Source organism: Calypte anna, chromosome 1 (genome assembly GCF_003957555.1).
Source record: "Calypte anna isolate BGI_N300 chromosome 1, bCalAnn1_v1.p, whole genome shotgun sequence".
NCBI classification, from domain to species: domain Eukaryota; kingdom Metazoa; phylum Chordata; class Aves; order Apodiformes; family Trochilidae; genus Calypte; species Calypte anna.
The window spans coordinates 4,288,566-4,302,635 of NC_044244.1; the positions used below are offsets into that span (position 1 = coordinate 4,288,566).

Sequence of the window (14,070 nt, forward strand, 5' to 3'; positions counted from 1 at the left end):
ACACCCTCCCTGTCAGCATGAAAAACAGTTTCCATGGAGCTAGCAGAAAAAGGTCAACACCAAGGGAAGTTATCAATACAGAGCTTGATAACTGTCTCTCTGCCCAGCCTCAGAAGATGGAATGAGTTCATGTGCATGAAAACTATTCCAACGACTCCAGATTTCCATCCTCTGTCACACAGAGCAGCTGCTGACACAGTGCTGGGAAGAGCAGACATGGCCAAGAGGCTGCCCACAGCACATCCCCTTGGTTTCAGCAACCATTAGCTGCTAAGTTAGGCAGCAGGAGTTGGGCTGAGACACAAACTGCTGAGCTTTTCATGTTGATTCCTCTCCATTCTTCACCATGCAGCCACTCTCTCACAGTGGGTGGTGGCTCAGCAGCCTGCCAGGTTTGCAGCTTTCTAAGCACTTTTCAGAACATCCTCCCTGTGCATGAAACCTGATAGGAGAGGGAAGAGTTCCTCCTTCCCAGTGAGATGTTTTCTCTCCATGGAGAAAAGCTCTGTGCTATTTCAGCAAGGAGAGATTGTGTCCTTTCCACTCAGAGAGGAGCTATTTCTCCATGAAAAGGAGTGATGTACTCCCACAGTGATGAAGTATCTGTTATCCTTCTCCAAAGGCTGTGACTCTCTAGTCACCTCCTTGCAAAGCCTTGGCCCTTTTTTCCTTGAATTGTGATACCTCTTTTAATTTTACACACAGCTTCCCCATTTTCATATCCAGTGAGTGAGCAATGGTGAAGATGGATGCTTGGGTGAAACAAAGACCCAGCACCTTTGCTCATGGTTAGTATTAAGCAGTGAAAGAGCACTGAATTGTTCTTTAAAAACAAAAAAAGAAACTTGTCTGCTTTCCCACCAGAGAATCTGTCACAGGGCCCTCACATTTCCCTATTTCCAAATCCCCTCAGCATCTCCAGCTCCAGGATCACCACTCCTTCCTGCATATCTCTTTCTCCAGCTCTTCCACTGCCCACTCCCATCCCAAGCCACATCCTCAGATGTGAGCTCAGGCCAAACCCTTGCCCAAAACTCAGCTGAAAATAGACCAGGTGAATGTGAAAGTGGAGAGAAGGTGAAGTCACTACTTAAGGGTAAGTTAACAAGAGCTCTCTCCTCATGATAGACTTATTGTCAATATCCCTTATTCCTAAGTGAGCTCAAATATGTGGCCATCAGAATCAGAACTGTCTGTGAACACTGCTTGATGACTTCAGACAGGAATGTATAACAGAAGACCTCACTCCAGCAGGCTCTGCACAAGATCCCACAAGCACTCCTGAGCATCAACTGCTCTTCAGTCAGAAACAGACTGAAGATCCCAGCTGAACAATGTGAGGTACACACCCTAAATTAGGGTGAAGGAGTTATTTACTTGGCAATAGCAGTGAGTGTTGTTCCAAGCAGTGTTAGACTGATAGCTTGGCAAAGATCAGGTGTTTTTTAAACTTGGGGGTATCTTGTACAGCCATTAGCCCAGCCTTGAGTTTGCCAGCTGAACAGACAAGACTCTGCAAAGAGACAAGCACAGGCAAAGAAAATAACCTACCTAAGTACACATAACTGATCTGGGATGAAAACATGAATAGAAGCCAGGTCTGGCTTCCAGGTATTGCTCCAGCAACTAGAAAAAACAAACAAACAAACAAAAAAAAAAAACCAAAACCAAACCACAATTCCAGCTTGGGAAGGACTGTCAAAGAAACCCAGATCTATAGCTTCATAAGCATGCAGACTAATAGGCTTTAATGGCTCTGACCAACCCTACCTGAGGCCTTCACTCACAATCCTGCCCATTTAAGCTCCAGTCTGGGCCCTCAGTCCCAGTCTGAGTCTCAGACCAGTAGCTATGCTGTAGGTGTATGTCACAGCTATGCCTGGTCCTAGACCTCAATGACCCTGATCCTTGGACTGACTTCCCAGTTTGATTTTGCTCCTTCCTTTTCACTATGGACTTGTCTGGTGATTACTGGGCAGTGTTTGCCCCTTTGGAAGCACCCAATTTCAGTTAATCCTTTAATTAATTCAGCAAAAGTCTCATTGAAAACCTTAATAGGTTTCAGTGCAAACCTCAGCAGTATTTCCATGTCAGTTTTTGCCTTTGCTTTTGCATCCTACATACTCCAAACCCAATAAAGGCACTTGCCAGTTATGAGTGGGTTGGGGTCTTCCTGGGAAATTCTGCCTTTATTTCTGCTGCCTCAGGATGGTGCAATTCAGCTGGGGTCATGTTGGCAGATGCTCATCCTGAACATCTGATGCCATCATGCTATGCAGGTTACTTGTTTCTCTGTATGACCTTATTATTTATAAATGTTAGGGTTTGGGGAAGGCATATTATTTTACTACATGACTGGAACTTGTACCTGAAGCTAGGCAATGAAGGTTTATGTGGCTCTGACATCTTATTTACAGCAGTGATCCCCATATTCCATATTCACATCTCCAAAGAGGGCTGACACAGCTGTTGTGTATTCCCAAGCAGGAGGCAGCTGCATGAAGTTGTTGGTGCTGGAGACACTGCACACAGCTCTTTGTTCTCCCAAGCTGTTGTTTTCCAACAGAAATGGAAAAGCTGACAAATCTTTCCTCTTTACAGACAGTAGCTTTAAGCTCACTGAAGGCTGTAACTAGAATGAGCATTTTTTGGGTGATTTAAGGCAGTTCTGGGCAGCAGACACTATTTGGACTGGTAGTCAAGAGGCCTGCAGCCAGCTCTGCAGCAGCCAGCAGAAGTCAGTGGAGTTTGGAGTGAGAATATCAGGTGCTTGTCCTCTTTCTCATCACCTTGAAACTACTCAGAGGGAGCCTGTGTCCTGAGAGGTTTAGGGAAATGAATATCTAAGGCACTTGTGCCCTCAGAAGGGCCCAGACAGCATGGTTCACAGATCATGGGTACCAAAAGTGCCCTTTGGGTGGTTACAGGCAAATAAAAGAAAGGATTTGCAAATATGCAGCAGGTCCCAGCTTCAGCTGAGTTCCTCCTAGCACCATTAACCTCAAAGAAAATTACAGTCTGACACACAGCACCACTGAGAAGTTGCCAGGCTTGTGGTGTAGCCAACTGTTTAACTGAGTGTGTGGGCATTTTATTGCCTGTGGGAAAGGTAAGGTGAAATGAATCCGTGGCTGAAACAATTGGATTTTACCACATGTCTGCAAAACATCTGGAAATCCATCCTTCTGTGGACACATTCAAAGCTTGGAACATGAACACTGAACTGCAGGTCCTTTTTCACCATGCTTAGGGAAACTGGGGGCAATCATGGTAATCACAAGGTGGTGAATCTATAACTGGTCCCACTTTCTTCTAGTGATACCACTGTAAAACTGCTGTGTCCCCCTCTACCCCTAAGCCAAATGTACCATAAAAATCAGCAGATGATATTGATCAAAGGGCAAATAATTTTGCTTCTCAGTAAATCCACCTTCTGCTAAAAGCAACTATTCCACACAGAGCTTACTTGCAAATGAAGGAACAAGGCTTGAGAGGACAGAAACAATCTTCCTTGCCACTGGGACAGCAAAGTCTTGAATTTTTTTATCATCGTGCTCAGGATATTTCTCTTTCTAACTTTTATCTCCTTAACAAGGCCAGAAGGTGAATATCACAAAGGTCCAGATCCTCAGCTGAGGTGGACTGCTGTGACACTGCTGAGTCTGCCAGACATTACCAGAGTTCAAAGGCTGTGAAAACTGCAAGAGGAATAACACAGAAGTCTTCTGGTTGGAAAAGACCTTTCAGATCATCAAGTCCAACCATTAACCTAACTCTGCTGAGTCCAGTACTACCCCATACTCCTAAGCACCACAAACCCCTCCATCTTACTGGTGTGAGGGGATTGTCTCAAGAGTTTTATTCATTTGATTTAAGCTGATCAACCAGATATATATATTTGCAACTGGGTCTGGACATCTTGTTGCTTCAAAGACTGAGATATCTTAGGTTAAAGGGTTTTCATGCAGGAAAAGAAAACTTTGGAAGAGGAAGAGATTACTCATCATTAAATTGTGGGAACTGCAGGATGCATGAAACCCTGACCTGATTTGAGTCACTTTGCCATTAACTTCATGAAAGCAGTTGAGAGAAGAGTTGCTATAGGAAAGGGTACACAGCTGATGTCTCTCATCCTTGCTTACACAACCCTAAAAACTGTCCTTTGTCATAGTTACCACAGATGACCTCCAAGAGCATGCTTTACAAGTGCTGACTGTATTTTTAGCTGGTCTTGCATGTGACTCAGTAGAGAGAAATGAGGAAAGGCAGTCCCATGGGAATTCCTAGCTCTCTGCACACCACCATGGATCACCACAGCTGCAAGAGTCCAAGAGAAAAGAAGAAAAGGAGGCATTTCCTCTGCTCAGATGTATCCTGCCACCAGGGGACGTGTCTGTAATTTAATAAACATCTTAACAACAACAACAACAGTTGGGTTAAAAAAAAAACAGGGAGCAGACATAGGTCATGGCTGTAACTGATCTCATTCTCCCAGTGTACAAAAGAAGCATATTAATCAGCCAGCCCTAGAATTTGGTCTTTCCCTGACTAATCTGTGTGGGAGGTTTTATGATTTAGGATATAATTCCATGAAGTTTTAATTTCTGGAGCAGCTGAAAACAGGGTGGTAGGTGCTTCCTGTACATAACAGTCCTCTACAACATACCAGTGGTTTTCTGAGAGAACAAGGCAAAAAATTGGGTATAACATCTACAAAGGTTCTGGGTAGACATTTCACTCATTTCAGGATCAAGAGGCACCTATTTGCAGCAAATTAGCCTGAGATTCATCTATGTTTAGCAGTAGGAGCTGGCTAGAACATGAAATAGACCTTCAAGAGTTAATTCCTGGCCATGTCTAGTAAGTATGGCTTTCAGCATGCAGGACTGGGTGCATTTGTGCTGTTTGTTCTGCAAGGCAAGGCAGACATTTGTCAGCAGAGGGATAAAAAGCCAAGAACCAGGCTCTTTCCACAGGAATTTGTAGAGCTTCAAAGGAATTTTCTTTCAAGACCTCTTTCAGTATCCCACCAGGGATGTTTGTAAACAACTCTGTTTGCTCTCCCAGTCACTGAAGAAGATAATTAGGAGCCACAAAAGTTATAATCCATTTCAGCTCCCAGTGGAGATAATTTGATTGAATAGGAGACACAGCTTCTAAATTAAGATTTATAATCACCATTGAAACCAGATAGTAAAGTTTTTAGCATAGAGAGGCAAATACACCCTCAATGTCCTTGTTCAAAGATAGAACTGTTAGAGAACAACCACAGCCTGTGTTTTCTAAAGACACTGGGGTTAGTGTAGGTGGCCAAGGAAAAAAAAAAAGGCTTTCAAATAACCACATTTTCCAGAAATATTTGTATATTCTAGGCAGGCAACCAAGGAGCCTGGATGGACTAATTAGTGCTTTTTAACTGTCCAGGAGCCATTGGCTTTCAGTCTTTCTAATAGAGTAACATCACACCATGCATGCAACCTGAAACTGCCCCATATTGGTGTCATCTTAGGTGCAAAGTGTCACTTCCCACTGTTACTACCTGTGCCATGTTAAGACAGTAGAAGGTAAAGATGTGGCAACCAAATAGAAAGAAGCCAATTAATGTCTCCATAACTCATGCCTCTGGGAGAAGTCTTCAAATAGAAGGAAACAAAATTCCTGCCTGGAATCTTTTCTTTTTCTGCACAGATATATAAGATGGAAGGTGGACTTACCTCTCCAGTGTAATTGCAGACCTGAGCTATATCTGCCAAATCATTCAGAACAGAATAGAAGTCTTAATTGATCTTTACTTCTAGTTTAGACTGATAATACTGAGTTGAGACAGAGAATGTGTTTCCCCAGGCACAGCCTACTTCTACTTTAGACTGGTAATACTGAGACAAAGACTGCATTCTCCCAGGCCCAGTTCCCTTCCAACCCAACTGACTTGACTCCTGACATGGAGATGGCTTTCATCTGTCCAGCTCAGAGCAAAATATATTTAGGCACCAATTTGAATCTTGCATGTCAAAGGTCAATTTTAAGCATTGGTGATGTGCTCTTCTGCTGGGGATGTTGGCTCATGCTAAGATCTGTGCCTTGGCAATATGTCTGAGGTCTGTGCTGGAAGATTCAGATTCTCCAGTAGGACAAACTGACATTACTCTCAACAGAAGCTATTGAGTTCCACATTACTATGAGTTTTGCCAATTGAAAGACAACAGTATCTTCTCTCGGCTGTTAAGCTGGATACCATGGTCTGCTGAATGCACATCTCCTGGAATTCTCCCTAATCTGCCTCTCTTTAAACTGCTCAGAACAGACTTGCCCAGGACAACCCTATCTGCAGCATCCTCACTCAGTTTTGACAGCACCAGCCTTTTGTATAAAGTGAAGTCCTCTCCATTCCTACTAATGTGGTTATTTCTCACTGGGTGTAAATTATCTCACCTTGAGATTTCCACAGAGCCTCCTCTCACCTCAGGCATAGCAAACATTTTGCAGAAGAACCCAAGTGGAGAGATGAAAAGCCTGAACCAAGCTCTCTGCAACCTTACAGCCAACCCATCTATCATAAATACCAGGATCTCACCTGTTTCAGTTTTGTTCCCACCATGGATGCACTGCTGTCAAGCACAAATACAACATTCTTTGGCAATGGAGGAAGATCTGTGGGGGCGAAGTAGTGCACGAAATACCCATTAAGAATCTGTGGAAGAAGAGCAAGGAAGTCAGGAATTGGAGGCAGATCATGATGCAATGTTCCACACACATCATTATGGGCTATTTGGTTGGGCACACCTGATCCTGCTTTCAGTCTCTGCACTGGAGCATCAGTGCACCTTGATATCCCTCTTAATCTTGGTCCCCTGTTTATCCAGACTTGGAGAGACTACTGGAGCTCTCAACATTTCCTTCCATGGTGGAAATTGGAGTTTCCTTGCCTGTGCAATATGTTCCCAGGGGTCAGAACCACAACATGCATTTGGGGAACGGGCCTTGTATTCAGATGTGTACAGCCAGTAAATTGAGAGTGAAAAGCAGATACAAAAAAGTCACTCAGTGAAGTAGGTACCTGTGTTTTTTAAGTCCATCTTGTGGCTGCCAACTAAATGGTTTTATTTTATAGAGTTTTTACAACATAGAGAAGTGACCTTCACTTGGAAAACATTTTCTAACACATTTGGAGCATGCAGGGCAATCAAACCATCTCAGATTTAATTATTAAAGCATAAAAGATGAGTAATGTGTACAGTACCTGAACATCCCCAACACTCAGCTCCCTGTTGACATCATATCTAATTATGAAGTCTCCCAAAATGCCATTTCGAGCTATCCTGGCTTGCTCAACAACACTGGGATTGAAAGTAACTTTAGCTAAGGTTTTGGTATGTCCAACTACAGTGGAAGGAGGAGGAGAAACATCACCTGTTGAGATAAAACCACAATATTACAAGTTGTACCCATTGTCTTACAGATATCTAAGCACAGCACACATGGTACTACCATGGTGTCAGGCCAGCTAGCACAGTTCCACACTGAGATTAAAGATTCAGCTCACCAGTGATAAAATAAGAGCTCCCTCTAATTCTAAACTGAATTCAACATTGCAATCCTATCAGGGATATAAATGTTTAGACAAAATTCCTGTGCTTACTTTTGTTTGGGGGTCACCGAGGCCAAACATTCTGTGTATGACTGTAAACTGCTTTCTGTAAATAGCAAATGCACAACTTCAGACATGGAGCTGGTATTCATTCCAACCAGCTCTCAGCATCTAGAATGCAGCTCCTATACCTGAGATCCTTCCAGTCCAAGCCAGTATGATTCATTTTTCCTGCTGAAACATTTCCTCTGGGTTTAGCTGAATCACACTGCAGATCTCTCCATACTGGTTATAAGGAGTTCTGGAGGTGTATGTGAAGTGGGATTGATCTGCCCAATTGATCACTTGATCTGACAAGTGTCTTATGTGTAATGTCCACATCTGAACAAGTTATCTTAGCTACTTGTATGTTCAGCGAAGAGTTACCAGTATAGCTGCTGCAATTTCAGTCTTACTGCCTGAGACAAAATCCAACCCTTGCAAACTGCATCCCTGAGGTGTAACTCACCCAAATTTCTGAGAGCCCTCCCTGAGTCAGTGAAGAGAGAGGTACCTTTTAGAGGGCACTTCAAAGAAAGACAATAATTTGGGTCTGAGTCACCCTTGAATTAGCTTCCATTTGTCTTGTTACTTTGCAAAAGCTGAAGAATATGGAGATTCCTTCTTGCCTCTCTGTATGGTTAAAATCCTACCTTACTCTCTTTTGGTGTGTCAGCTGCTCGCTCTATGAACTCCATAAGGACTATTACATGAGATTGGCCAAAGGCTACATTTGGCTTTGAACTCCTCAGATTTTCAGGGCTTTCCCCCTGATCCTAACCAGCTATTGAAAAAAACCAAAATAGATTCTCAACCAATGTTCCTCTTAGGTGCTTCAGCTCTCACAGTGATTATTCCAACACTTTTCTGAGGCACATAAGTTTTATAGAATCATAGAATCATAGAATTGGCTGGGTTGGAAGGCACCTCTGAGATCATCGAGTCCAAGCCTTGAACCACCGTTGCGGTTGCTGGACCATGGCACTGAGTGCCACATCCAGTCTCTTTTGAAATATCTCCAGACACGGAGAATCCACTACTTCCCTGGGCAGCCCATTCCAATGTCTGATCACCCTCTCCGTAAAGAAATTCTTTCTAATCTCCAACCTAAACCTCCCCTGGCACAACTTGAGACCCTGCCCTCTTGTCTTGCTGAGAGTTGCCTGGGAAAAGAGCCCAACCCCCCCCTGGCTCCAACCTCCTTTCAGGGAGTTGTAGAGAGTGATGAGGTCTCCCCTGAGCAGCCTCTTCTCCAGCCTGAACACCCCCAGCTCCCTCAGCCTCTCCTGATAGGATCTGTGCTCAAGTCCCTTCACCAGCCCAGTTGCCCTCCTTTGGACCTGCTCCAGCACCTCAATCTCCTTCCTAAACTGAGGGGCCCAGAACTGGACACAGGACTCAAGCTGTGGCCTCACCAGAGCTGAGCACAGGGGCAGAATCCCTCCCTGGACCTGCTGGCCACGCTGTTCCTGATCCAGCCCAGGATACCATTGGCCTTCTTGGCTACCTGGGCACACTGCTGGCTCATGTTCAGCTTCCTGGCAATCCAGACTCCCTGGTCCCTTTTTTCATTTTATCTGCTCATGTGCAGATATAAATCGGTGAGAATAAGCTACTTAATTATACTTTGAGGAGTAGGTCTCAATTCTCTGCCAAAAATGGCCCAAGAAATCTAAAGTATGGCAGGGAAAATAAAAGATGGGTGACATTCAGTTCTGGTTTGGGTGTTCACAATGCAAGTGTCTCCTAGAAAATCTCTATGCTCAATGGAGAGCAGACCAGGAGTGTCACGGGGGATTAGGATATGTTATGATTAGGCCAGGCACAGACATTTGCTTTAGGATAATATTAATTAGGTGCTATACCTCATTAACAATACTGAACATGATGACAAGGTGCAGGCAGTCTTGGAAAGCTCCTCTCTGGAGGTTCCTGTAACACTGGCAGTGTAATGAGGAGTGGCATTTCTTCACCTTTGTAAAGTGCTTTGAGCAGCATTACAGGAATGCAATGTGACTTCTGTGAGCAATGTTGAACACAATCCACCTTACATCCAGATCCCACAGAGATTTAGAAAATTTTACATATGATTATGTCTAATTTACTTACTTACTTCTATGTCTAATTCCTACTTACTTCCTAAGTAGGAAAATGGAGGCATGAAGTAGTTACCTAACACATCTGACCTCACCAAAGGTCAAACCCATAGAAATGCCAGTAGTAGAGTTCTTGTGGGTTTATAAAATGATTTTCCAAAGCTGTGACATTTATTCTAAAGTGCTCTGTATAATCTAGACTCCCCTAAGCAAAGCAAGGAAAGGAAGAGTCATAAATCAAGAGCACTCTGGGATGCTGCTTCTGTGGTGATTTGGCTTTTCTTTTAAAGGTGTCCTGTGAGCCCATGTAAACAGACAAGGCACAAGACTGTGCTATTGAGGCAGGGAAAAAGTTTCCTCAGAGCCCAAATTTCTACATAAATAAATGATACTTGAAGGACCTGGAATGTGAAACAAACTCATCAGCAAAACTCTTGACCGGGGAGGGTGAATGACAGATATTACTCAATTTCAGTAAAGTCAAGAATTGACTCTCTGGCTATGCCAATTCCAGTCCATCCATCTTGACAGAAATAGAAAAAGAAGTCCTAGCCAATACCTCAAAATCACTTAGGGGCACTAGTGTCAAGAGCTTTGACATTTATTCTAAAAATCTGTGTACAGTTCAAATTTCCCTTGACAAAGAAAAGCCAAAATCAATAGAGCTATAAGATTTTATCCCCGTGCTGATCTGTTTTTACTTTTATAGCTGCCCTCTGATCTGATAAATCAACAGATATAATATGTATTTAATATACAGAGCACCAGCTTTGCTTGTATAGGTCTCCCTGGATTTTCCATCTGTCTTCTATCACTTCCAAGATTCCATTTAACTGCTAGTGTGTTGGAAATGCCCAGAATTCATCGAAATGGCTTAACAGTTCGTTTATATTTTCTGATCTATTGAAGGGTTACTTCTCCTCAACTGCTGAAAAGCAAGAATTGTCACCAGCTAGGCTGCCTGACCACATCACACCAGGGTTAGTGAAAGTCCATCTCACACAGAAAACAGAAGCTCTCTCCTTATACCTACTTTAGGTACACATGGCTGTGGTCTTTGGACTTCACTTCTGTGTTTTTCTGCCAGAAGTATATTGATGGAGGAGCACAACATTCAGTGAGCCACCCTGGCATGAGTTCCAGCCCTACTATTAGGTAGCCACTCCATGCCTCAGTTTCCTCACCTGTTAAGTGGGCAGCATGACATGGTATCCAGTTTTGTAAAGCACTGTGGAATCTAGAAGGGCTCAAGTGGATAGCATTGCATTCCTCTGTTACCCCTCAAAACACTCTCTGGAGGTGATGGATGTCATCCCCTGTGACATAGAGAGAGCTCTGGGAACCCTTGGAGAGGTTTCTGAGGGTGCCTCACACAGCCATGGTCAGAGAGAAGAATACCTGAGGAACCTCTCCCATCTGTCTTATAGCCACTCATCTCCAGAGCAGAGATTAAAAACAAACAACAAAAAAAAGGTCTGATAGAAAAGGTCCAAAATAACCTTTTTTTAACCCTGGAATAATTGAAATCAGGCCTGGAAGGCTGGTTATCAAATTCAGACCATGTGCTCACACCAAATCCCTTCCTACTTGATTTTGACATCATGTAGAAACTCTCCAGAACTCCATCCAGTCCCCCAGTAATGGAAACTCAGCACCTGCCCTTGCCAGTCCTTTCCAGAGCTTCACTTTTTCACTGTTAGACATTTTAAATGTCTAATTTATATTTTTCTTTCCACATTATAACATTTTAAGTGTCTAATTTATATTTTTCTTTCCACATTATAAACTCATGGCTTCTTGATCTTTCTGCTGTTGACACAGAAATCACAGTATCTTTCCCTCCTTGAAGCAGTCTTTTTTTTATTTGAATCCAGCAACTACATCTTCCCCCAGGTTTCTTTTTTAGGCAGCACTTGGTATCTGGATCACAATTACTCTTCTCTGTTTATTGGCCCAGTTCTTTTTAAACAAGTGACTGAGAGAGGAAAATCTATGAGATATTGCAGAGTCCAGAGCATGGATGAGCTCCAAAGATTTGAGCTGGTCTGGGCTCACACTGAGGTTGTTCATAGGGCCTTTGGACAAACTTTTCACCAAATTCAGCTAAAAAAGTAAACAGAGCAGGAAAAAGCATTTTTTTTTTTTTAATTTTCCATCTGAAGCTGTAGTTCTCATATGATGAACAGTTAAACTCAAATTATTTTAGAGACTGGTAGAGTCAGGGTTAGGGCTCAAATGCAAAGTTCATCCTTTGCTCACACACAGAAGCTTCTAGAAAACTATGATAAGAAATTACAACATTTCTGAGACATATGACTTTGAAGAGAAATAGTCATTCTCTAGCAGCCTAGTGTCTCCCTCACCAAGTCCATGACTCACATTGCTGCTCTGAAGGAAAAGGATGAGGAGAGTCATCCCTGGAGGGTGCTGGGTAGGACATCATTCAGAAAATGGCTCCATTCTGAGGTCATCAGAGAAAGCCAAGATCATTGGCTTCAATGTCTCCTGTTTTGGGGTTTGCACGTGACAGAAGACACCACCTGCACACACCAAAAGATCACTTCCCAAAACTCACATGCCTAATATCTTCTTTTGGGAAAAATACAACTCCCTGATGGATCTGTGTGTGCAGAAGTCATTGGCAAAGGAAATCTCCTGGAAAGATTTGTCATCACATTGCCTATGCTTGGTATTCAGAGAGGATGTACACTGAAGAGTTTGAAGCCACAGGAGTCCAAGCAGAGAGCAGACATTGTCTTTTTCTTGGTTTTCTCCCAGTTTGCACCCACTCTGACCTGGCACATAATTTTTCTACCTTTCACTTAAAAAATCCACAGCCTTGCCTGGAGGTCTCACTGCATGTGCAAATTTCTTTAGGTTTTGGGTGCCATATGAGCAAAGAGGTTTTGCAGGGAGGATCTAACAACTGAGATGTTTTGTTTTCTGGATCAAGCTCGAAAGGTGGCAGCTGATAAGGACTGTGGATTTCTAAGTACAATGCTCCTTGTGTTGGCCTAACCCTCCCTAGGGGTATTCTTCTGGTTTCCATTTGTGCTTAGGAAAGCAGGAAGTTCCAGTTGTCTGCTTTGAGTGTGATTGATCTTGTCCAAAAATGGTCATAAAAAATAAACACCTCCCATCCAAAATAATCTGTCCTTCCCAGAGACCCTTCTGAGACCTTTTTTGGGTTGTTCTTTTTGTCTGTCTTCTGGTAATGTCCTAATCTCCTCATCTTGGTAAGTCTAATGAATTCTTTAACTCTGTACGCTCATCTGAGTGGCACACACATGAGTACCAATGCAGACTTGATCTGTCAGAGACACAACCCACTCCTGACTGCCCATGGTGGACATGAGTTGGGGATTTCAGTGACTTCCATAGCAGTGGTTTCACCACAGCAAACAGATTGCACCAAATGTATAGGGCAATTCCAGATAGAAATGGTCTGTAAGTGAATTCTGAGCACAGGGAATCTGAATTTCAGCTGGTTTACCCACCCTGAAATAGAGCAACTATTTTGTATACATTTTATTGTCTAGAGAGGACTGTGGAATCTTAGAGTTTGGGCCCATTTTTATATGAGCTGTTTTAAATCTGAAGCACTGTGCCAAGAATAATCAGTGCTCTCAGTCTGACACTGGATAGCAAGTTACCAGATTTTTCCTTCTATGTCATTCACATGTAAGAATTGCCATACCAGACCAAGAGTGTGTCTGTTGTGCTGAGTTTGTCCCTAACCATGGTCAATGCCAGATGTTTTGCAGGAAACCATAAACCACAATGCAGTATGGTACTTCCTGATAGGTGAAAAAAGCTTCCTGTCCCTCCTGATGAGAGAGGCAGAGCACTTTTATCACACGTGGATGTATATCAGGGAGACTAATTAGTTATATGGGGCTTGACCTGAAGCTGCTCAAAGTCACTGAGAGTCTTGATTTCACTGTGAAGTGGAGGGAATCAGTAGGATGACACTGAGCAGTCAGTTTAACCCCAGGTCACACTTTTAGTGTCTTTACCTGGCAGATATGAACAGCTCCACAGATTTTGCTGGCAGTCTGTCAGAGTAACTGAGGAGCAATTCCCACAAGACTCCCCATCCTGCTTACAGACTCAGCCTCTTGTTTTAGTGAGGGGTTTTTTGTCAACATGTAGCAATCAGGGCATCTCAGGCTCCTTGCTTTTAGTTGACACTAGGAAAATTACCTTTACACTGTCTTGAACAGGAAGCAAGGACAGTTGGAGGTAAGAGTAGATACTTGGACTGCACTTTGTGCTTTGGCAAAACATGGATTTTCCTCTTGGAATTTCCCATGTTCTAAAGTGCAGGATTTCCTATCTGCCTTGGCA

The 14,070-nt window shown here is 43.2% G+C and overlaps 1 protein-coding gene across 1 annotated transcript in view; it reads right to left on the reverse strand.

Annotated features, from left to right (window-relative positions):
- The window catches only part of ITIH5 (inter-alpha-trypsin inhibitor heavy chain 5), a 48,758-nt gene that overhangs the window by 22,353 nt on the left and 12,335 nt on the right, over nt 1-14,070 (reverse strand). Inside the window, exons 6-7 of the mRNA XM_030469166.1 lie at nt 7,241-7,410; nt 6,575-6,691 (exon numbers count right to left, since the gene is read on the reverse strand). Of these exons, the coding sequence (XP_030325026.1) occupies nt 6,575-6,691; nt 7,241-7,410 (287 nt within the window). The remainder of the gene's footprint in view (nt 1-6,574; nt 6,692-7,240; nt 7,411-14,070) is intronic.